Here is a 24607-nt window from a genome sequence, read left to right as displayed (position 1 = left end):
AACAAAAGGCTAAGCTTGAGAGCTAGCATATTTATTTCATTTCATTTGCGATTTTCATGAATAGTTAACGTTGCGTTATGGTAATGAGCTTGAGTCTGTATTCACGAACCCGGATCCGGGATGGGGAGATCAGAAAGGTTAACTTTCATAAAATCACAAGTGTAATACATCAAAATAAAGCTTAACTTCTTGTTAATCCAGCCGCTGTGTCAGATTTCAAAAAGTCTTTGCGGCAAAAGCACACCATGCGATTATCTGAGGACAGCGCCCCGCATACAAACACATGAAAAACATATTTCAACCAGGCAGGTGCGACACGAAAGTCAGAAATAGCGATGTAAAAAATGCCTTACCTTTGATGATCTTCTTCCCAGTCACATCACAAATGGTCCCTTAGTTCGATAATGTCCTTTATATCCATAAAAACTCAGTTTGGCTGTCGCGCTTCAGTCAATAATCCACCCAGTTTCCCTCCATCAAAATGCATCCCAAACATTACTAATAAACTTTTCCAAACAAGTCAAACAACATTTATAATCAAACCTTAGGAACCCTAATACGTAAATAAACAATATCATTTAAGACGGAGAATCGTTATTGTCTTTACCGGAGAAAAATACCAAAGAAGGCACACTTTTCACACGCTTGGAAACACTACAGCCAAATGGGAGCCACCTAGAAAAACTACAATTTCTGGATCATTTTTCCAAAAACCCAGCATGAAACTCTTTCTAAAGACTGTTGACATCTAGTGGAAGCCCTAGGAACTGCAATCTGGGTGGACTTATAATAAAAGTTATTTCCATTAAAAATAGTGGTAGGCTGAATTTATTTTTTGGGGGATGGTTTGTCTTCGGGGTTTCGCCTGCCATAAGTTCTGTTATACACAGACGTAATTTGAACAGTTTTAGAAACTTTTGAGTGTTTTCTATCCAAATGTACCTATAAAATGATATGCATATCCTAGATTCTGGGCCTGAGTAACAGAGTTACTGAGTTTACCTTGGGCTTTTCATCCGGACGTAAAAATACTGCTCACTACCCAAGAGAGGTTAATATGGGCTATTTGTTTGCCATTTCCTGTGTAGCTTATCAGAGATAGACATAATATGGAAAAGAACAAAAAAAAACAGATAATCAACACATTCTTTGAAATCAGCTTGCGGAACTGTTTTAGTGTTTGAGTCTGAGTGTATATGTGATTCTACTGATGCAGAGAACTAGTTAGATCCTCCTTCAGCTGGCATTCAGTCAAACTGGTTGAATCAACATTGTTTCCACGTCATTTTAATTAAATTATGTTGAATCAACGTCGAATAGATGTTGAATTGACGTCTGTGCCCAGTGGGATGTTAGTGTTGGACAACTGAAGTTAGTTGTGATTTTCAGCAGTAAAGTGAACCACAAGGTGGTGTAATAAGTATTATAAACCCAGAAGTTTGGTTCCTGGATGCTGATTGTCCGAATGTCTTGGTAACTTAGACAATATACCACAGGTGTGATACAAAATTATTAATTTACTGTTCTAAATATGTTGGTATCAAGTTTATAACACCAGCAAGGCACCTCTTGGTTTTGTGGAATATGGCCAATATACAAGGACTGTATACAGGCACTGAACTTCGTGTGGTGCACTGCCTCAGCTGTGGTAAATTGATCTTATACCACACCCCCTCTGACCTTATTGATTAATTATATTCTGTATAGTCATACTGAGCAATATTAATGCAACACTTTGTTATGAATGAGTGAGATGCAGATTCTGCATGAAGTCTTCATACCTCCAGGGTTTGCTTTCGGACGAGGAACGAGTCCACAAAGCCTCTACACATGTGAGGGTTCAGAGTCTCCTTCAGGCCCCTCACCAGCTCTGTCACCTCCATCTTCATATCAGCAATATTCTTTTTCAGACGTGTCAGGTTGTTTATCCACGGACCCAACCAGGGAAACATGTTGTACATCTACACAGAGATTCAGGTGGAATACGCATAAAACAATTTTATATTAATTATAACTTAACACCACAACTATGATTAGATTATTAAATACACATATGAATAAATATGTAATTATTAGTTGTGAGCACCAATAGTGATATTCAATATTATTTGATATCGATATGAGCAAGGCATATTGTAAAGTCGGTTTATTATTTTTACTATTATGTAAATAGAACACAATTTATAACATACTTTTCCTGCATACACAAAACTCTAACAGACCTCACAGGCTCTCAATTTAGCATATTTCATTAATTGCCTGTTGATGGTCCTATAATATATGCCTCCCTAACCAACCAGTTTGAATAGAATATTATAATATCAGAATATTCACGCCTGGCCCAACGGACAATCTGCTAACAGTTGTCTGAACTTCAAAGAGCCATGGAAGTGAACAGAAAAGTGAACATACAGTTGCAATATATTTTATACAAACCACTACGATATGGAATCACAAAAATGGTACCGATAGTGATATCATTTTCTATATAAATCGGTGCCCATCACTAGTTATTTGTCACGCTCTGACCTTTGATATCTCTGTTTTATTTTGGTTAGATCAGGGTGTGAATGTTCGTTTTTGTATTGTCTAAGGGTTTTGGTAGGTCTAGGTTTATGTAAGTCTATGGTGGCCTGAATTGGTACCCAATAAGAGGCAGCTGTTTATCGTTGTCTCTGATTGGGGATCATATTTAGGTTGACATTTTCCCTTTTGGTTTTGTGGGTTCTTGTTCTATGTTAAGTTGCCTGGCTGCACTATCCATATTAGCTTCACGTATCGTTTTGTTAGTTTGTTCAGTGTTCCATTCTTTAATAAAGAAGACTGTACGCTTAGCATGCTGCGCCTTGGTCTCCTCCTTACAACGACCGTGACATTATGTAACCATATTATATATAAAAAAAATATTTAAAAAAATAACCTTTATTTAACCAGGTAGGCAAGCAAAGCAGTGCCCAGTGGGATGTTAGTGTTAGACAACTCAAGTTAGTTGTGATTTTCAGCATATACAAAAACAGAGTTACACATGGAGTAAAACAAACATACAGTAGAAAAATAGGTCTATATACAATGTGAGCAAATCAGGTGAGATCAGGGAGGTAAAGGCAAAAAAAAGGCCATGGTTGTGAAGTAAATACAATATAGCAAGTAAAACACTGAAATGGTAGATTTGCAGTGGAAGAATGTGCAAAGTAGTGATAGAAATAATGGGTGCAAAGGAGCAAAATAAATAAATAAATATAGTAGGGGGAGAGGTAGTTGTTTGGGCTAAATTATAGATGGGCTATGTACAGGTGCAGTAATCTGTGAGCTGCTCTGACAGATGGTGCTGAAAGCTAGTGAGGGAGATAAGTGTTTCCAGTTTGTGATTTTTGAAGTTCATTCCAGTCATTGGCAGCAGAGAACTGGAAGGAGAGGCGGCCAAAGTAAGAAATGGTTTTGTGGGTGACCAGAGAGATATACCTGCTGGAGCGCGTGCTACAGGTGGGTGCTGCTATGGTGACCAGCGAGCTGAGATAAGGGGTGACTTTACCTAGCATGGTCTTGTAGATGACCTGGAGCCAGTGGGTTTGGCGACGAGTATGAAGCGAGGGCCAACCAACAAGAGCGTACAGGTCGCAGTGGTGGATAGTATATGGGGCTTTGGTGACAAAATGGATGCCACTGTGATAGACTGCATCCAATTTATTGAGTAGGGTATTGGAGACTATTTTGTAAATGACATAGCCGAATTCGAGGATCGGTAGGATGTTCATTTTTACAAGGGTATGTATGGCAGCATGAAGTGAGTGAAGGATGCTTTGTTGCGAAATAGGAAGCCAATTCTAGATTTAACTTTGGATTGGAGATGTTTGATGTGAGTCTGGAAGGAGAGTTTACAGTCTAACCAGACACCTAGGTATTTGTAGTTGTCCACATATTCTAAGTCAGAACCGTCCAGAGTAGTGATGTTGGACGGGCGGGCAGGTGCAGGCAGCGATCGGTTGAAGAGCATGCATTAAGTTTTACTTGTATTTAAGAGCAATTGGAGGCAACGGAAGGAGAGTTGTATGGCATTGAAGCTCGTCTGGAGGGTTGTTAACAGTGTCCAAAGAAGGGCCAGAAGTATACAGAATGGTGTCGTCTGCGTAGAGGTGGATCAGAGACTCACCAGCAGCAAGAGCGACATCATTGACGTATAGAGAAGTGAGTAGGTCCAAGAATTGAACCCTGTGGCACCCCCATACAGATTGGCAGAGGCCCAGACAACACTGATTTGACACACTGAACTCTATCAGAGAAGTAGTTGGTGAACCAGGCGAGGCAATAATTTGAGAAACCAAGGCTATAGCGTCTGCCGATGAGGATGTGGTGATTGACAGAGTTGAAAGCCTTGGCCAGGTCAATGAATACGGCTGCACAGTATTGTTTCTTATAGATGGCGTTAAGATATTGTTTAGGACCTTGAGCGTGGCTGAGGTGCACCCATGACCAGCTCTGAAACCAGATTGCATAGCGGAGAAGGTATGGTGGGATTCGAAATGGTCGGTAATCTGTTTGTTGACTTGGCTTTCGAAGACCTTTTGCGATCCTCAAAAGGTTCTACAGCTGCAATATTGAGAGCATCCTGACCGGTTGCATCACTGCCTGGTACGGCAATTGCTCGGCCTCCAACCGCAAGGCACTTCAGAGGGTAGTGCGTATGGCCCAGTACGTCACTGGGGCAAAGCTGCCTGCCATCCAGGACCTCTACACCAGGCGGTGTCAGAGGAAGGCCCTAAAAATTGTCAAAGACCCCAGCCATCCCAGTCATAGACTGTTCTCTCTACTACCGCATGGCAAGCGGTACGGGAGTGCCAAGTCTAGGACAAAAAGGCTTCTCAACAGTTTTTACCCCCAAGCCATAAGACTCCTGAACAGGTAACCAAATGGTTAACCGGACTATTTGCATTGTGTGACCCCCCCCCCCCCCCAACCCCTCTTTTACGCTGCTGCTACTCTCTGTTTATCTTATACATTCATGTACATACTACCTAAACTGGCCAGACCAACCAATGCTCCCGTACATTGGCTAACCGGGCTATCTGCATTGTGTCCCACCACCCACCAACCCCTCTTTTTACGCTTCTGCTGTTCATCATATATGCACAGTCACTTTAACGATACCTACATGTACATACTACCTCAATAAGCCTGACTAACAGGTGTCTGTATATACAAATGCTCTCCATCCAACCTCACTGAGCTCAAGCTGTTTTGCAAGGAGGAATGGGAAAACATTTCAGTCTCTCGATGTGCAAAACTGATAGAGACATACCCCAAGCGACTTACAGCTGTAATCGCAGCAAAAGGTGGCGCTACAAAGTATTAATTTAAGGGGGCTGAATAATTTTACACACACAATTTTTCAGTTTTTGATTTGTTAAAAAAGTTAGAAATATCCAATAAATGTCGTTCCACTTCATGATTGTGTCCCACTTGTTGTTGATTCTTCACAAAAAAATACAGTTTTATATCTTTATGTTTGAAGCCTGAAATGTGGCAAAAGGTCGCAAAGTTCAAGGGGGCCGAATACTTTCGCAAGGCACTGTAGCCTTGCTACTCTTTTTTCAAATGTCTTTCTACTGTTGTTTTATTTCTTTACTTACACACACACACCTCTTTTTTGGCATCATTGGTTAGAGCCTGTAGACCAGTGCTGTTGACCGGGGTAGGGGTAGCCAGGTGGAAAGCATGGCCAGCCGTAGAAAAATGCTTATTGAAAATCTCAATTATAGTGGATTTATCGGTAGTGACAGTGTTTCCTATCCTCAGTGCAGTGGGCAGCTGGGAGGAGGTGTTCTTATTCTCATGGACTTTAGTGTCCCAGAACGTTTTTGAGTTTGCATGAAGCAAATGTCTGCTTGAAAAAGCTATCCTTGGCTTTTCTAACTGCCTGTGTATATTGATTTCTAGCTTTCCTGAAAAGTTGCATATCACGGGGGCTGTTCGATGCTAATGCAGAACGCCATAGGATGTTTTTGTGTTGGTTAAGGGCAGTCAGGTCTGGAGAGAACCAAGGGCTATATCTGTTCCTGGTTCTAAATTTCATGAATGGGGCATGCTCATTTACCTCTTGGATCTACCCATCCAGGACCCGGGAGAATTGTCATCAACTGACACTAGGTAGCATAACGCAACGGACAAAAAAATCTTACTAGAAAATATTAATATTCAAGAAATCACAAGTGAAATATATTCAAACACAGCTTAGCCTTTTGTTAATCACCCTGTCATCTCAGATTTTGAAAATATGCTTTACAGCCAAAGCAAGACAAGCATTTGTGTAAGTTTATCGATAGCATAGCATTGTGCCTAGCTAGCAGCAGGCAATCTGTTCACGAAAATCAGAAAAGCAATCAAATTAAATCGTTTACCTTTGATGAGCTTCGAATGTTTTCACTCACGAGACTCCCAGTTAGATAGCAAATGTTCCTTTTTTCCAGAAATATTTTTTTTGTAGCCAAAAATAGCTCCGTTAGTTCTTCACGTTTGGCTGAGAAAACGACCGGAAATTACGGTCACGACAATGGCGAAAAATAAATTAGCTCCATAATATCGACAGAAACATGGCAAATGTTGTTTATAATCAATCCTCAAGGTGTTTTTCAAATATCTATTCGATAATATTGTTGGATTCTGTATTTTACATTATAGCCATTCGCATATATATGATTACATATTATCTGATGTTGGTTGTGTGAGGTGTCTGCATTTGTGCACTGGAGCATCATTATGAGATTAAACAACTGCTTGCGACTTGCCTGTTTGTGTGTGACAAGAACTGAGTAACATGGTGTGACCTGCATGTTGCAAAACTGTAGATAAAGCATCTGCTGGGCTGTTGTCCTTGTGTTTGTATGTAACAATATTGAGCACATGGTGTGACTTGCTGTATCTTACAAAGTTGTGACAGGGAGGGGTGGTCATCACGAGGTTTAACTGAGATGGAAAAATACTGAACAACACAATAGCAGGAACTGAGCAACTGTTATAACTAGGCTGCGATACCAGAACAGTAAGGATCTATACATCGAAGGAGGGAGGACTCCAAGAAGCGCCAAGAGGTGGGGGCCCGCCTGAGTGCCTGCGATAGGCTGGGCAAGTTTAAACCACGCCCAGTTTCTACTGTGATAGGCCAACAGACGGGTTCATCTATGTCCTTCACAGTATAAGAACACTGTTTACATACATCTTGTCAGTTCTCTGTTCTGCCCTGCGTGGCATTACAGTGAGCCCGTATATATGAAAGTTGCATTTGCCATTTATTAGTTAGCTAATAAAAAATACATAGTATAAAATTGGTGACTCATTGTTATATTTATCCTGATACCAGATTCGAATTTACGCAACTAACAATATATCAACCCGGACAGACCTTTTTTCAGTAAGACCCGGGTGGAAAAATGGCTACCTCTTTTGCGCAAGAAATACACAAAGAGCCATCAGGTGGACACTGACGCAATGTTGTTGACCACGCTCATTTTTCAAAATAAAATCCTGAAACTATGTCTTGTGATACTAGACACATTAAGGAAGCCATAGAAAAGGGAATCTCGTTGATATCCCATTCACTGCTCAATAGGGAAGCATAGGAAGGGACTCTTATTTAGAAACCGCTGCATTCCTGATTGGATTTTTCTCATTCTTTTGCCTGCAATATCAGTTCTGTTATACTCACAGACAATATCTTTACAGTTTTGGAAACTTGCGTGGTTTCTATCCTAAACTGTCAATTATAGGCATATTCTATTTTCTGGTCCTGAAAAATAGCCCTTTGGGAACGTTGTTTTCCCAAAAATAAAAAAATGACCCCTAGATTCAACAAACCTGTTCTGGCTGCTGTCCCCGTACAGGGACCAACATCAGGGGAAATTTCAGAGTGACAACTAAAAATACAATTTCGTAACATTAAACATTCTTGAAAATGCAAGTGTCTTACACCCTTCAAAAGATTAGAATCTTGGTAATCAAACTACGTTTTCCAATTTAAAATAGCTATTACAGAGAACAAATCCCATGCTTTTGTTTGAGAAGAGCAATCAAGAACAGAAACATTTTCCGCCATGACAGTTTTTAGACTTTCACATCTGAAGGTAAAATTATGACTTACATTCTGATATCTTGCTCTTATTTCTCTTCCTGAGTATCCCATTGATCAAATGAAGTGCCGTTTTCTTTGATAAAATCCATTTTTATAGCCTAAATCTAAACATTTTGTAAACTATTTGTGCCGGGAATTCCATTTTTTTACGGAGCATTCGGCGTGATTCGCCCATGTAAACAATCGTTTATATAGTCATGGTGGGTTTCAGTGCATTCCTCTGGATGTTCGCAACACAGTCAAACAACTTTGTTTTTTTTGCAGGGAGAATTGACCGAAGTGAGCTGATTTGAAGACAATGATAAATGACTACCTGACGCACCAATCATTTTAGCGAAGCTTCATTGATTGACTATATTTCTGCCCAATGACCACTGATCTTCTTGAAATCTAGCTGGGTAGATAGCCAATGAGCTGAGGTAAACGCCAGCATGTAATGGTTTGGGGTTGGACCACAATTCCTTGGTTGTAATCGCACGCGCAGGAAACGATCAGAGGGGTTGCTGTAAGGCTTTTTAAGTTTCAACAATTTCATTGAAGATATCCTGGCGAATACTTCATGTAAAGCGAAGTCAAACTCTAAAGTAAAAGTGAAACTGAGAATTTTTTGAATATTTTTTTTTGCAATGAAATGTGTAGTTTGTTTTTGTGTGTGTGTGTGTTGGTTTGTTTGGGTGTGTGTGCACACACATACAGACACACACACACACACACACAACAATGGCCGGAGTTGAATGGAACACCTTAGTGACTGTTCCCTCTGCTCTATACAATCAATACATATCTGTTTATTTTATGTGATGATAAAAGGCTCATACAATACAAATATTTATTTTATGTTTTCTTTCACAGTGATAGCGACTCCGACTGGGAGCCCCTGGTGCCAAGCTGCCCGCTCTACCTGTGCCCCCAGTGGTGTTCATATGCCACAGTTCATTACTGCAGGCATGACTGTGCCTCAGAGCCAAAAGGGCACAGCATGGAGGTGTCGTTGTGTTCTGTGTCGCATGAAATGCACCACTTGTTCAGTTTGCCTCTGCTTTACATCAGAAAGAGACTGCTATGGGACATGGCACAGGCAGCAAAATATTATGACGAGGACTTCCAAGAGGTATGTACTGTTTTTTTTTAAATATTTATTTTCTAATATTTTTGTAAACATTTTTGTGTGTGTGTTAGAATTGCTTTTTGATTTGTATATAGTTATTTGCACTGCTGTATATAGTTATAGGTCATTTCACCAATTCGGCCACTTGGGTACATTTGGGCAACTTGTGTGGGACACCTGGGTGACTTCATGCTAAATGTCATGTAGCTCACCCATTCCTGAAGTTATCAGTCTCAAACTTTGCACACCTACAGTTGCCCTCTTGTGTTATCCATCAAAATGATCTCCAGCATCCTATCTGACTGTGTGGCTATTCTAGTACATGTGAAAGACGATACTACAACAATAAAAAACAGAAAACGTATGCTCTTTCTTTCTCTTTTCTTCCACCTGATCTACCGTGTTATATTCTCCTACATTCAATTAACATTTCCACAAACTTCAGAATGTTTCCATTCAAATGATACCAAGAATATGCAAATCCTTGCCTCTGGGGCTGAGCTACAGGCAGTTAGATTTGGGTATGTCTTCAGGCGGAAATTGAGAACAAAGGGTTGCAGCTGATGGTGAGGAAGGCATTTTGAAAATATAACCAGGCATCCTCTACTGACGGGATGAGATCAATATCGTTCCAGGATACCACGGCCAGGTCTATTAGAAAGGCCTGCTCGCTGAAGGTTTAATTACAATTATATAATTAATTGTACAAAATATTTGATCAATTCAGCAGACGCTCTTATCCAGAGCGATTCACAGTTAGTGCATTCATCTTAAGAGAGCTTGGTGGGACAATCACATGTCACAGACATAGTAAGTGCACTTTTCTCAAAGTAGTTATCAGCAAAGTCAGAGCTAGAAACCTGTTGTTCAGGAACTTTTTTGGGGGGTTGGGGGCGAGGGTTTTATTTTAAGATACTTTTTGAGGAGGTAGAGTTTCAGGGGCTTTCGGAAGATGGGCAGGGACTCTGCTGTCCTAGCTTTAGGGGAAGCTGGATCCACCATTGGTGTTCCAGGACAAAGAGCTTGGACTGGGCTATGAGGATTTTATTTTATATGTTATACATCATGAATATTGTATATAATGATTTATAAGCAGCATAGTAATGGGTTATAAACGGTACAATAATGGTTTATAATAAGTTTACTGGCACATCAAGTAAAGTATAACTGAGTAAGTACATTCTAATTTGCAAGAATTCATAACAGGCGTCTGTTTCCTTGTTTTATTGATTGCACTGAGACAGACATTAATTACTCAGAAAATACAGTAAAAACAAAATGGTCTGAATAAGCAGACTACCTGAATTGATGCAGAACCTGTAAGGTGAACACTCTCATTGACCCTGTCCACCATGCCTGTGAATAGTGGGTCAGTGTATTCAAACCTGCTGCCATAGACAATGGCCGAGATTGTTGGAGACGGCATAAAGCACAGGCTGTGCTGTGTCAAATGCCTTACCTGTAATAGACAAAAATCTAATTACAAAATAAGCTTTCCAGAACACACAATCACTTAGCTATTTACTAATAAAGTGGTTAAAAATAGCCTGATTTTTAACCAGGCAATGAAGCCTAGGCATCCCCTGAAAATACATCATACTACTTCTACTACTACTGAAAAGATACTGATTCTCTTGCCCTCATGTTTTTCAAACACTTCAATCAGGTAGGGGATTTCCTCTAAGATTTTCTCCTCACTCCCTTTCTTGCCCATCCCAAAGTCTCTAAGGTTTGTCAGGGCAAAGCGCCTCATCTCTTTCCATGAGTCTCCATTGGCAAACAGAATCCCTGTAGAGAATGTAGTTTGTTTCCATGACAATTCAAAGTGTAATATTAATAAAGAATATTTACTATAATAATGAGCATGTACGTATATACAGTGGGGAGTACAAGTATTTGAAACACTGCCGATTTTGCAGGTTTTCCTACTTACAAAGCATGTAGAGGTTTGTCATTTTTATCATAGGTACACTTCAACTGTGAGAGACTGAATCTAAAACAAAAATCATACAATGTGATTTCTGGATTTAAGTAATTAATTTGCATGACATAAGTATTTATTGCATTACATAAGTAACTTATTGCATGACATAAGTATTTGATACATCAGAAAAGCAGAACTTATTATTTGGTTCAGAAACCTTTGTTTGCAATTACAGAGATCATACGTTTCCTGTAGTTCTTGACCAGGTTTGCACACACTGCAGCAGGGATTTTGGCCCACTCCTCCATACAGACCTTCTCCAGATCCTTCAGGTTTCGGAGCTGTCGCTGGGCAATACGGACTTTCAGCTCCCTCCAAAGATTTTCTATTGGGTTCAGGTCTGGAGACTGGCTAGGCCACTCCAGGACCTTGAGATGTTGCTTACGGAGAAACTCCTTAGTTGCCCTGGCTGTGTGTTTCGGATCGTTGCCATGCTGGAAGACCCAGCCACGACCAATCTTCAATGCTCTTACTGAGGGAAGGAGGTTGTTGGCCAAGATCTCGCGATACATGGCCCCATCCATCCTCCCCTCAATACGGTGCAGTCGTCCTGTCCCCTTTGCAGAAAAGCATCCACAAAGAATGATGTTTCCACATCCATGCTTCACGGTTGGGATGGTGTTCCTGGGGTTGTACTCATCCTTCTTCTTCCTCCAAACACGGCGAGTGGAGTTTAGACCAAAAAGCTCTATTTTTGTCTCATCTGACCTCAGGACCTTCTCCCATTCCTCCTCTAGATCATCCAGATGGTCATTGGCAAACTTCAGATGGGCCTGGACATGTGCTGGCTTGAGCAGGGTGACCTTGCGTGCGCTGCAGGATTTTAATCCATGATGGCGTAGTGTGTTACTAATGGTTTTCTTTGAGACTGTGGTCCCAGCTCTCGTCAGGTCATTAACCAGGTCCTGCCGTGTAGTTCTGGGCTGATCCCTCACCTTCCTCATAATCATTGATGCCCCACAAGGTGTGATTGACAGGGTGATTGACCATCATCTTGAACTAATTACATTTTCTAATAATTGCGCCAACAGGTGTTGCCTTTTCACCAAGCTGCTTGCCTATTGTCCTGAAGCCCATCACAGCCTTGTGCAAGTCTACAATTTTATCCCTGATATCCTTACACAGCTCCCTGGTCTTGGCCATTGTGGAGAGGTTGGAGTCTGATTGTGTGTGTGGATAGGTGCATTTTATACAGGTAACGAGTTCAAACAGGTGCAGTTAATACAGGTTAATACAGAATAATTTTGCACGCCCAATTTTTCAGTTTTTGATTTGTTAAAAAAGTTTGAAATATCCAATGAATGTCGTTCCACTTCATGATTGTGTCCCACTTGTTGTTGATTCTTCACAAAAAAATACAGTTTTATATGTTTATGTTTGAAGCCTGAAATGTGGCAAAAGGTCGCAAAGTTCAAAGGGGCCGAATACTTTCGCAAGGCACTGTATATATCTGCCAAATGATCTCTGCATCCTTTCTGGTCATGATCATCTGTAACTATTTTAGACATTTATTTTATTTGCAGAGGATTAGAGTCAGAACATTTGATGAATTGTGGAAACAGTCTGATCTCTGCATTCACCATTCTAGCCTGATCTCTATATTCAGCATTCTAGCCTGATCTCTACATTCACCATTCTGGCCTGATCTCTGCATTCACCATTCTAGCCTGATCTCTGCATTCACCATTCTAGCCTGATCTCTGCATTCACCATTCTAGCCTGATATCTGCATTCACCTTTCTAGCCTGATCTCTGCATTCACCATTCTAGTCTCAAAATGTCAGAAATGAGTGGTATCATTAAAAATGAACTTGTCAGCTATTGGATCTGTCACGCCCTGGCCTTAGTATTCTGTGTTTTCTTTATTATGTTGGTTAGGCCAGGGTGTGACATGGGTGATTTATGTGTATTGTTTTGTCTAGGGGTTTTGTAGTCTATGGGGTTGTGTTCAGTGGAGTGTTCTAGGTAAGTCTATGGTTGCCTGGAGTGGATCTCAATCAGAGGCAGGTGTTTATCGTTGTCTCTGATTGGGAACCATATTTAGGCAGCCATATTCTTTAGGTATCTTGTGGGTGATTGTTCCTCTCTCTGTGTTTTGCACCAGTTAAGACTGTTTTGGTTTTTTTTCCACGTTTTCTTATTTTGTATAGTGTTCATGGTTTCATCTTTCATGAAAGATGTTTAGAAATAATCACGCTGCATTTTGGTCCTCCTCTCCTTCCCAGGAAGAAAACCGTTACAGGGTCACTTTCAAGCAATCAGAGGACAGCCTAATTCAAAACAGTATTTGGCAACATAGTGGTTGGGTTTAGGACAAATCAGTTTCTGCGAGGGCACTGATTGGACCAGACATTTTCTGGCTCATTCCAAACGCCAATCTATTGGATAAAGGGCAGGCTGATACATGCATTAAAACAAATTGGTGAATGCAGCAATCAGACTTGCTCCACCAGGCTAGAATAAGACTCAACAGATTTGGAAATGAAATGCATTATACTCATCTCAAAGTGTCTGAAATTGATTGTGTAGCTCAATAACGTTTATTTAAAGTAACTGTTAGGTGAAAATCTCACTTTTAAAAGTTCATAATTTGTTAACTCATACCCACAATGTTGTTGACTCATCCTATGCTCATATTTGTGGCCAACACATACATTGGAGAACAAACACATGGATTACTGTTTAGCTTGTTCATAGACTGCTTACAGATTAAGGAAATCAATAAGACAGGTTGTAATTTGGGTGAACTATCCCTTTAATAATAGGACATAGCCAGCAGAAGAGTAAAATATCATTACCATGTCCTTGGTTGAAATCATAGAACACAGGCATGATGTCCCTGTCCCCAAAGTCCTCTGCCTGGTTGACCAGCGCCTGCTTGACCGTCTTGTATCCTGCCAGAACAACCACTTTCTTGGGTCCGAAGTGAACCGTGAAGATGGAACCATATTTCTTGGAGAGCTGGACAGATAAAGTTTACATAAAGTACACCATAGACTCAGTTATGTCTCGTAATGATATATGACTAAGCACATAACTGGACATCCTATACAACTTGTTTAACATGTTTCAGTCAAGAAATAGAGTGAAGACAGTGGTTTACAGTGGTGGTTTAATAATGGTTTAATAATGGGAATTGATGGGAAATGATGTAAATATATCACTAGCCACTTTAAACAATGCTACCTTATATAATGTTACTTACCCTACATTATTCATCTCATATGCATACGTGTATACTGTACTCTATATCATCGACTGTATCCTTATGTAATACATGTATCACTAGCCACTTTAACTATGCCACTTTGTTTACATACTCATCTCATATGTATATACTGTACTCGATACCATCTACTGTATCTTGCCTATGCTGCTCTGTACCATCACTCATTCATATATCCTTATGTACATATTCTTTATCCCCTCACACTGTGTACAAGACAGTAGTTTTGGAATTGTTAGTTAGATTACTTGTTGGTTATTACTGCATTGTCGGAACTAGAAGCACAAGCATTTCGCTACACTCGCATTAACATCTGCTATCCATGTGTATGTGACAAATAAATTTGATTTGATTTGATTTACAGTTGATGTCAGACCTACGTTAAAATACCAGTCAGCACTATTTTGTTATCAGATAGTATTGTTTATGATTCCATGTCAGAAGTCTGGTCATGTCATTAACTGCACCGGTCATTAACTGCACCTATGTTACAAGTGGCATGTATTTACAACTACTTGTTGTTTTATTTGATGTAGTTGTTTTTGGCTGTGTATTAGAAAATACTCAAAACACAAAAATGTCAAATACTTAAGTACACTATGTATTTGAACCCAGGTCTGTTATAACAAGATCCCTGAAGGGATATTCCAAGGGTACATCTCAGGCACCGAAGACGTGGATGTCGAGGGGTTGTGTTAAATGCGGAAGACACATTTCAGTTGAATGAGTTCAGTTCTACAAATGACCAGGTATTCCCTTTACTTTCAATATTCTAAAGTGACCTCATCTCTTTCCTTGCAACACATTGGTCACTGTCACAAAGTATTTTGTCCATAACCTGGTTCCCAACAAAAAAACAGATCTGGGACCAGGCTACTTGGGCAGGACATATATATCTATTGAAATACACTACAGAATAGAACATTAAAACAACATTAACCAGCTAAAAGCATGTACAATGTGCCAGAGTTCATTCATCAGTTTGCTTACTGAACTTTTCAAACCTGGTGAAATAGCAAAAAAACGACATACCGTAAGTGAGATAAAACAGATCAAATCAACATCAACATGTTTTGTTCTGAAAGCAACGGATGACTTCATCTTACCTCGCAGAGAGTGCAGTAGGGCTTCTTGAGGTCCAGCTGGAGCATGTTACCAAGCAGGGGCAGCGGCCTCGGTCCTGGAGGCTCCTTCCCCTGTTCCTCAGAGCTGGAACCAGAGGAGCGGAGGTAGAGGACCAGCAGAAACAGCACAGTACCCAGCAGTGTCACTGTGCTTGATGTCTGTAGAAGACCTTCTATAAGAGACATCTTCAGACTGAGCTCATACACCTTATACTGGGCTAAAAAGACAACACACTGATGCTCCTTAATGGAACAAGTGTGTGTGCTCAGATAACTTCCACAACAACAGAACTCCAATGAATGTTATTTGTATAACCTCCCCACACCACCCTATTGGAGCAAGATGAGAAGAGGGATGTTACAACCTCAGAGGAGGAGCTAAACAATGCAACTCCAGCAGGTCTGTCAACATATAATTGTGAAACTCACATGATCTCACCTGCAGGTCATTGACAAACTCTCCATATGATTTGTGTCCTGGTCTTTCCAAAAAAGGTAATATATCGAAAGGCATTTATACGCCCGGTGAAATGGAATTAGACTGATAGACCAGATTAACACAAACTTTATTCCATCACCAAAGGGATGGTGAGGGTTACATAGATAGAATGAGGTTAAATCTAATCATATTTGGGATTTGATTGTGTTACTAAAGATCTTCAGAAATCCCCCTCTGTTGTCTATATACTTTGAAAACTCTATAAATATCGTATAAAAAATATAATAAATTACTGATTGACATATATTTACATCGCCAATCATATATAATAACTTTTTAGACACTTGAAGGTGTTCCACATTTGATGTTTTATTTGTTTAGTGTGAGTCAATGATGATCAGGTAAATGGTCTGGTAAAACGATCTTCAGTTCAGACAGTGGGAGAAAGAACAGGTGAGGCTGGATCCCAATAATCCCTCTGCCACTTGAGGTCACAAAGGTCAGTTTACACATTCCAAAGACAGAATACATTTCCAATCTCTGTAAAAGTCTGAAAACCTCTTCTTGAATAGAGGGAAGCATAACTAACAGAAGTCACCTTAGCCCTGCATATACAGATACTTCATTAAAATACAACATTTAAAATATGCTTTTTCATCATAGTCCTATATTTGTATATCATGTGTAGTCTAAGCCAGAAGTTGACCCACGATTTAATATGCTCCCCAAAAGTTTTTGTCATTTCTTTTTTAAGATTTTCAAGGATTTGAGTGGAGATCTGCTTCCCCAACCTCCCACTCTCGATGGGTTAGTATGTCTCATCTCTCCTTTAAATTGATCAAATGAGGTTCACTACCCATGGTGCTACTGACAAATCTACAAAGGTATGGCAGCTTGTCATTTAATTTGTAATCAGATCCACATCTCTGGCTTTTGAGTGACTAGAGATTATTCTTCCCGAGAACTTCATGACTCAAGCATTGCATTTGTTAATAAATGTTGAAGTGGCAAATGCATAGTGTTTCATTTGCTACAGTTTAAAACATAAATGTTTGTTGACAGAAGAAACCTCTGACACATTTTATCCACAAAACATAACTTGTGTTCTTTAACCTCAAAAGTAAACTGACTTCAAGTTGTCTTTATCAGTATCTATAGAACGTGTCAAGTAGTTTCTGTGGACACTCCCCTCAAGGTCTGAATACCCACACTTGCATCGTAAATATAATGAACAAAAAAATAAACACAACATGTAAAGTGTTGGTCCCATGTTTCATGAGCTGAAATAAAAGATGCCGGAAATGTTCCATATGCAGAAAAAGCTTATTTTTCGCAAAATCTGAGCACAAATGTGTTTACATCCCTGTTCGTTAGCACCACAAATGCCTGAAGCTTCCGCGGTTGTGTTCAAATGTAGGCCTTAGCACTCATTCTGATCTCATTCCTGATGATCAGTGCTTTAGTTTATTATCTTGCTGTCCAATGGTACTGAATTTGAGATGCACCCGACTGTCCACGTTGTTCTGTGCATTAGCCTTTTGATTTGAAAAGTTTTAGTGTTTGTACTAGGCTATTTGATTTAATGTATATACACTATATATACTAAAATATGTGGACACGCCTTTAAATTTGTGGATTTGGCTATTTCAGCCACACCCGTTGCTTACAGGGAAGTAAAATGGAGAGCACAGCCATGCAATCTCCATAAACAAACATTGACAGTAGAATGGTTCTGACTGAAGAGCTCAGTGACTGTAAACGTGGCACCGTCATAGGATGCCACCTTTCCAACAGGTCAGTTTGTGAAATGTCTACCCTGCCAGAGCTGCCCCAGTCAACTGTAAGTGCTGTTATTGTGATGTGGAAAGGCCTAGGAGCAACAACGTCTCAGCTGCGAAGTGGTAGGCCACACAAGCTCACAGAGCGGGACCGCTGAGTGCTGAAGCGCATAGCGTGTAAAATCCGCTGTCCTCGGTTGCAACAACTCACTACCAAGTTCCACACTGCCTCTGGAAGCAACGTCAGCACAATAACTGTCCATCAGAAGCTTCATGAAATGGGTTTCCATGGCCGAGTACCCACACACAAGCCTAAGATCACCATAAGCAATGCCAAGGCTAGAGTGGTGTAAAGCTCACCGCCATTGTACCGAAGCAGTGGAAACGCGTTATCTGGATTGATGAATCACGTTCACCCTCTGGCAGTCCGACTGATGAATCTGGGTATGGCAGATGCCAGGTGAATGCTACCTGTCCAATGCATAGTAGTGCCAACCGTAAAGTTTGGTGGAAGTGGAATAATGGTCTGGGGCTGTTTTTGATGGTTAAGGCTTGGCTCCTTAGTTCCAGTGAAGGAAAATCTTAACGCTACAGCATTCTGCATTCAGATAATTCTGTGCTTCCAACTTTGTGGCACAAGTTTGGGGAAGGCTCTGTCCTGTTTCAGCATGACAATGCCCCCATGCACAAAGTGAGGTCCATACAGAAATGGTTTGTCGAGATCGGTGTGGAAGAACTTGACTGGCCTGCACAGAGCCCTGACATCAACCCCATCGAACACCTTTGGGATGAATTGGAATGCCGACTGTGAGCTAGGCCTAATTGCCCAACATCAGTGCCCGACCTCACTAATGCTCTTCTGGCTGAATGGAAGCAAGTCCCCGCAGCAATGTTCCAACATCTAGTGGAAAGCCTTCCCAGAAGAGTGGATGGAGGCTGTTATAGCAGGAAAGGGGGGACCAACTCCATAATAATACCTATCATTTTGGAATGAGATGTTCAATGACATGTGTCCACATATTTTTGGTCATATAGTGTATGTTTCACTAATAAATATGTTGAAATGGAACCAAATCTGTTTCTGTCTTCAGTCCTTTTTAAATAGGCTAGATGGGCTATATTTATTGTCTACTACGGTATAGGTCGAATGTGATAGTCTGTCTATAACCAGCCTGAGTATGCCTATAACTCCATTCCTATTCTATTCTAACTTGGAAATTAGTTATCAGGCTGGTTAATGCGATTCATGTCTGTTGAATATGGAAGAATCCTTCCTCATTCGGCCCCGCCCCAGCTACTCAGCCAATTAGGAGCCACTACTACGTTGCGGTCGATGCAAAATAGTATGCCGTTTAAGTATGTGGTATGCTAGTATGGGTATTCGGATGACGCCTGCTACAAGTATAGTATACATATCACTGTCCATGGTTCTGAAATTGTGATATGTCTATCAAAAATATTTTCTCAAGCAATCCGAGTTGGGGCAGTTGGACATTTGAAAGTTGGTTATAAGGATCGGACCCTTTTACTTCAATTTTCACCTAAAATGACATCCCCAAATCTAACTGCCTGTAGCTCAGGACCTTAAGCAAGGATATGCATATTCTTGGTACCATATGAAAGAAAACACTTTGAAGTTTGGTTTGTGGAAATGTGAAAGGAATGTAGGAGAATATAACATATTAGATCTGGTAAAAGATAATACAAAGAAATAAACTAGTTCATTTGTATTTTTTTGTACCATCTTTGAAACGGTACAACATGTATTATTCCAAAATGTATTATTCCAGCCGACGTGCAATTTTGATTTTGGCCACTAGTGGCAACAGTGTATGTACAACGTTTTAGACTGATCCAATGAGCCATTGCATTTCTGTTCTTGTTGTATCAAGACTGCCCAAATGTGCCTAATTTGTTCATTAATAACTGTGCATGTTCAAAACTGTGCACTCTCCTCAAACAATAGCATGGTATTCTTTCAATGTAATAGCTACTGTAAATTGCACAGTGCACTTAGATTAACAAGAATTTAAGCTTTCTGCCAATATCAGATATGTCTATGTCCTGGGACATTTTATTGTTACTTACAACCTCATGCTAATCGCATTAGCCTACTTTAGCTCAACCATCCCGCAGGGGACCCACCAATCCTGAAGAGGTTTTTAATAGCTTAAATCGTTTAAGCTCAAAATTGGCTAGATGGCTACGTGTGCAGCCAGATGTAAGTTTCAGCACAAACACTGATAGATATTCTACATTTCCTCAACCAAGATCAACCTCTCACAACACAAACTGAAAATAATTAAACAAATCTTGATAAGAAACAGTTGGCAAAGTTGAATCTAAACCCAGCCAATGTACAAGCAAGTAGCGCATTGGCTGTGCATTGCAGTGAGTGTACACATGCTAGCTACCTAATTATCTAGATAAACACACGAGACAGACACGTTCCTGCTCGAGCATCCAGAACAAATTCCAGCCCTATCTTTATGATGCATTGATTCAGTACACCCTCTTCTCTTCAGTCAATGCCATTTTCCTCATGCTATTTTAATCCCAATTTGCGCTGACTGATCAACAGTGTGATGTTAGTTTTCAGTGTGTTCCCAGAAATCTGAACCCAGTAAGCAGTAAGCGTTCAAAATACGTCTATTCCAGATGTTGAAGTTGGGCTCATTTTAAGTTTTGAATGAAAGGTGAAAATACGTATTTTCCTGAAGTTTAAAATATGTATTTTCCTGAGTTTTTGAGGAGGTTTGAATCCTGAGAAACCTGCATACACATTGTTTATAGTACAATATACCAAAACTATGGGCTGGAAAACGTTGGTAGAGCATAGGTGGAGTAGGCATTTTGGTGCTTGTGAATTTCCTTTCTTTTTTGGGTTCAGACCAATGCCTACTTCTCACTTAAAACATGTTTGTTTTAAAAACAGTATATATATATATATATAGTACTACAGTAATATAGTACTCACTCTAACCGACTATAACCACTCCAAACCTACACACCACCCCAAAATAGGTAATATTTTGGTTTTTCCATATATGTTTTGAGGTTGGACTTCAGCACGTAGGGCGCACCAATTGGTGTCACCTCGTTAGTCAGTATGTGTTACACCTGTGTTGGTTGCTATCTTCTTAGAAGGAAGGAATTTAACCTGTGCTGGCCAAGGTGCAATTTAAGACTGGCTGTTACAGTGCTCCAGTTGTCTTGAGAGATGTGGAGGGTCAACACCTTTAGTGGGCTCTCAGAAGATGATTTCTAGAAAAACATTATTTTGTCTGATTTCTTTGATTTGATTTTGCTCCACCTTTTTGGTTTGCTTCCTGTCTTTAAGAGTAATTAGAGACAGGGAGTTAAACTATGGAGTATCCACATATGTGGGAGGGGCGTTATTGTCATATTTCCCAGCATGCTCTGTTGCAGGTAGATTCTTTGAATTGTTTGTTTCAATGTCTGTGTCTTCGCATGTATTGTACCAGTGAAAAGTTTGGACACACCTACTCATTCCAGGGTTTTTCTTTACTTGTACTATTTTCTGCATTGTAGAATAATAGTGAAGACATAAAAACTATGAAATAACACTTGGAATCATGTATTAACCATAAACGTGTCAAACAAATCAAAATATATTTTATATTTGAGATTCTTCAAATTAGCCACCCTTTGCCTTGATGACAGCTTTGCACACATTCTCTCAACCAGCTTCATGAGGTTGTCACCTGGAATGCATTTCAATTAACAGGTGTTCCTTGTTAAAAGTTAATATGTGGAATTTCTTTCCTTAATGCGTTTCAGCCAATCAGTTGTGTTGTGGCAAGGTAGGGGTGGCATACAGAAGATAGCCCTATTTGGTAAAAGATCAAGCCCTTATTATGGCAAGATCAGCTCAACTGAGCAAGGAGAATGGACAGTCCATCATTACTTGAAGACATGAAGGTCAGTCAATCTGGAACTTTTCAAGAACTTTGAATATTTCCTCATGTGCAGTCGCAAAAACCATCTAGCACTAAGATGAAATTGGCTCTCATGAGGACTGCCACAGGAAAGGAAGACCCAGAGTTACCTCTGCTGCAGAGGATAAGTTCATTGGAGTTACCAGCCTCAGAAATTGCAGCCCAAATAAATGCTTCACAGAGTTCAAATAATAGATGCATCTCCAGATCAACTGTTCAGATGAGACTGCATGAATCAGCCCTTCATGATCAAATTGCTGCAAAGAAACCACTACTAAAGGAAACCAATAATAAGAGATTTGCTTGGGCCAAGAAACACGAGCAGTGGACATTAGACCGGTGGAAATCTGTCCTTTGGTCTGATGAGTTCAAATGTGAGATTTTTGGTTCCAACCGCTGTGTCTTTGTGAGATGGAGAGGAGTAGTAGTTCCCACCGTGAAGCATGGAGGAGTAGGTATGATGGTGAGGGGGTGCTGAAAGCACACTTAACCAGCATGGCTACCACAGCATTCTGCAGCGATACACTTTCCCATCTGGTTTGCACTTAGTCCCACTGTGATTTTTATTGTGCGGCTGTCCGTGTCACATCCTGACCTTAGTTCCTTTTTTATGTCTCTATTTTAGTTTGGTCAGGGCGTGAGTTGGGGTGGGAATTTATGTTTTTGTTCTATGTTTTGTATTTCTGCTTTTGGCCTGGTATGGTTCCCAATCAGAGGCAGCTGTCAATCGTTGTTTCTGATTGAGAACCATACTTAGGTAGCCTGTGTTCCCACTGATTCGTGGGTAGTTATTTTCTGTTTAGTGTGTTGTTTCACCTGACAGGACTGGTTTGTTTATTTCTTTCATTCACGGTGTTGTTTTGTGTGTTCAGTTCTAATAAATTAACATGGACACTTACCATGCTGCATATTGGTCTGATCTTGACTACTCTTCCTCAGACGAAGAATAGATTCGTTACAGTCCGGTACACCAGTATCTATAGGTAGACTTTATCTGTATGCTTTATCCCTCCGGCTATCCAAAAAATATGGCTCCATCTATGGTTCACTTTGGACCCAAGAAAGTGGTTGTTCTGGCAGGATACAAGATGGTCAAGCAGGCGCTGGTCAACCATGCAGAGGAGTTTGGGGACAGGGGAACGCCGCCTGTGTTCTAAGATTTCACCAGTGGACATGGTAATGTCCAAACCTGTAATCCAGTTAACTGTTGCATTCTACACAATTGTCTGTCAAGCAGGCATAGTTGGTGCTGTAACTCCAGACCCAAATATTTGACAAAGATATTATTCTCTCCTGACATGATTAATTCCTGACACCTGCACAATGTGACTTTTTTCTACAGGAATTCTGGTTGCCAATGGAGACTCATGGAAAGAGATGAGATGCTTTGCCGTAGCGAACCTTAGACTTTGGCATGGGCAAGAAAGGAAGTCAGGAGGAAATTCGCTACCTTATTCAATTGTTAGAAAAAACATGAGGGAAAAATTTGAAGTTACGATTTTTGAATACCCAAATAAGATAACAAATATATACATGTTCTTAGTTTTGCTAATTCTCTTTCTGTTGGGCTTTGTGACAGGTAAAGCATTTGACACAACCCAGCCAATGAATTATGATGTCTCCAATGTAATCTCCAACATTGTGTATGGCAGCAGGTTTGAATACTCTGACCCCAAGATCCAAGCCAATGAGAACCTCCAGAATTAGTGGCTCTGTTTCAATGCAGGTACATGATGTTTACTTTGTTTCTCACTCTTAGAGAATAATGCCAAACTGTTCTCACTTGACTAAACCAGGAAAATAAAATAAATATTCTATTTGTAGTAGGCTACATTCATGCTTTACTTTTTGTTTATGGGAAGATAGTGGTACAACATGTTCCCATGGCTGGGGCCTTGGCTGAAAACCAATAAGCTTTTGTTAAAGAATATTGACAACAAGAAGGAAATGAGGGAACTGGTGTGTGGGCTGAAGAAGACCCAGAACTTCAACCGTGTATAAACTTTTTGATAATACAAGGGTTAAAATTCTTGAAATGAATAACTTGCATCTAAGGCAGGGGTGTCAAACTCTACTGTCTGCAGGTTTTTGTTTTTTCCTTTCAATTAAGCCCTAAACGACCAGGTGTGGGGAGTTCCTTACTAATTAGTGATCTTAATTCATCAATTAAGTACAAGGGAGAAGCAAAAACCTGCAGACACTTGGCCCTCTGTGGAATGAGTTTGACACCTGTGGTCTAGGGGTTCAGTGGGTATTGAGAAATAACTATATGGTCCATGTAATAGAGCAGGGCTCTCCAATCCAGTTCCGGGATGTTTTCACTCCAACCTTAACTAGCACACCTTATTCAAATAATTAGCTGGTTGATAATCTGAATCAGGTTAGTTATAACTGGGGTTGTAGCGAAAACCTACTGGAGGGTAGCTCTCCAGGAACAAGGTTGGAGTTAAAACCTTACAGGACATTAGCGCTACTACAGGAACAGGGTTGGAGTTAAAATCTACAGGAGAGTAGCTCTACAACAGGAACAGGGTTGGAGTTAAAACCTACAGGAGAGTAGCTCTACTACAGGAACAGGGTTGGAGTTAAAACCTACAGGAGAGTAGCTCTACTACAGGAACAGGGTTACAGTTAAAACCTACAGGAGAGTAGCTCTACTACAGGAACAGGGTTGGAGTTCAAACCTACAGGAGAGTAGCTCTACTACAGGAACAGGGTTACAGTTAAAACCTACAGGAGAGTAGCTCTACTACAGGAACAGGGTTACAGTTAAAACCTACAGTAGAGTAGCTCTACTACAGGAACAGGGTTGGAGTTAAAACTAACAGGAGAGTAGCTCTACTACAGGAGCAGGGTTACAGTTAAAA

The 24607-nt window shown here is 40.3% G+C and overlaps 1 protein-coding gene and 1 pseudogene across 1 annotated transcript in view; one reads left to right on the top strand and one right to left on the bottom strand.

Moving 5' to 3' along the window:
- The window catches only part of LOC110515007 (cytochrome P450 2K3-like), a 29525-nt gene extending 13645 nt beyond the window's left edge, over positions 1–15880 (bottom strand). The window contains 6 exon segments of the mRNA XM_036939122.1: positions 1782–1961; positions 10531–10642; positions 10644–10689; positions 10869–11018; positions 14013–14175; positions 15547–15880. Coding sequence (XP_036795017.1) covers positions 1782–1961; positions 10531–10642; positions 10644–10689; positions 10869–11018; positions 14013–14175; positions 15547–15750 — 855 coding nt within the window. The 5' untranslated portion in view covers positions 15751–15880.
- Positions 15881–19980: 4100 nt separating this feature from the next.
- LOC110486991 lies at positions 19981–23784 on the top strand (annotated as a pseudogene).
- The last annotated feature ends 823 nt before the right edge of the window (positions 23785–24607 follow it).

This window comes from Oncorhynchus mykiss, chromosome 12 (assembly GCF_013265735.2).
Source record: "Oncorhynchus mykiss isolate Arlee chromosome 12, USDA_OmykA_1.1, whole genome shotgun sequence".
In the NCBI taxonomy this organism is placed as follows: Eukaryota; Metazoa; Chordata; class Actinopteri; order Salmoniformes; family Salmonidae; genus Oncorhynchus; species Oncorhynchus mykiss.
The sequence above is the reverse complement of the archived record's forward strand: the minus strand, read 5'-3'. Positions and strand labels throughout refer to the sequence as shown.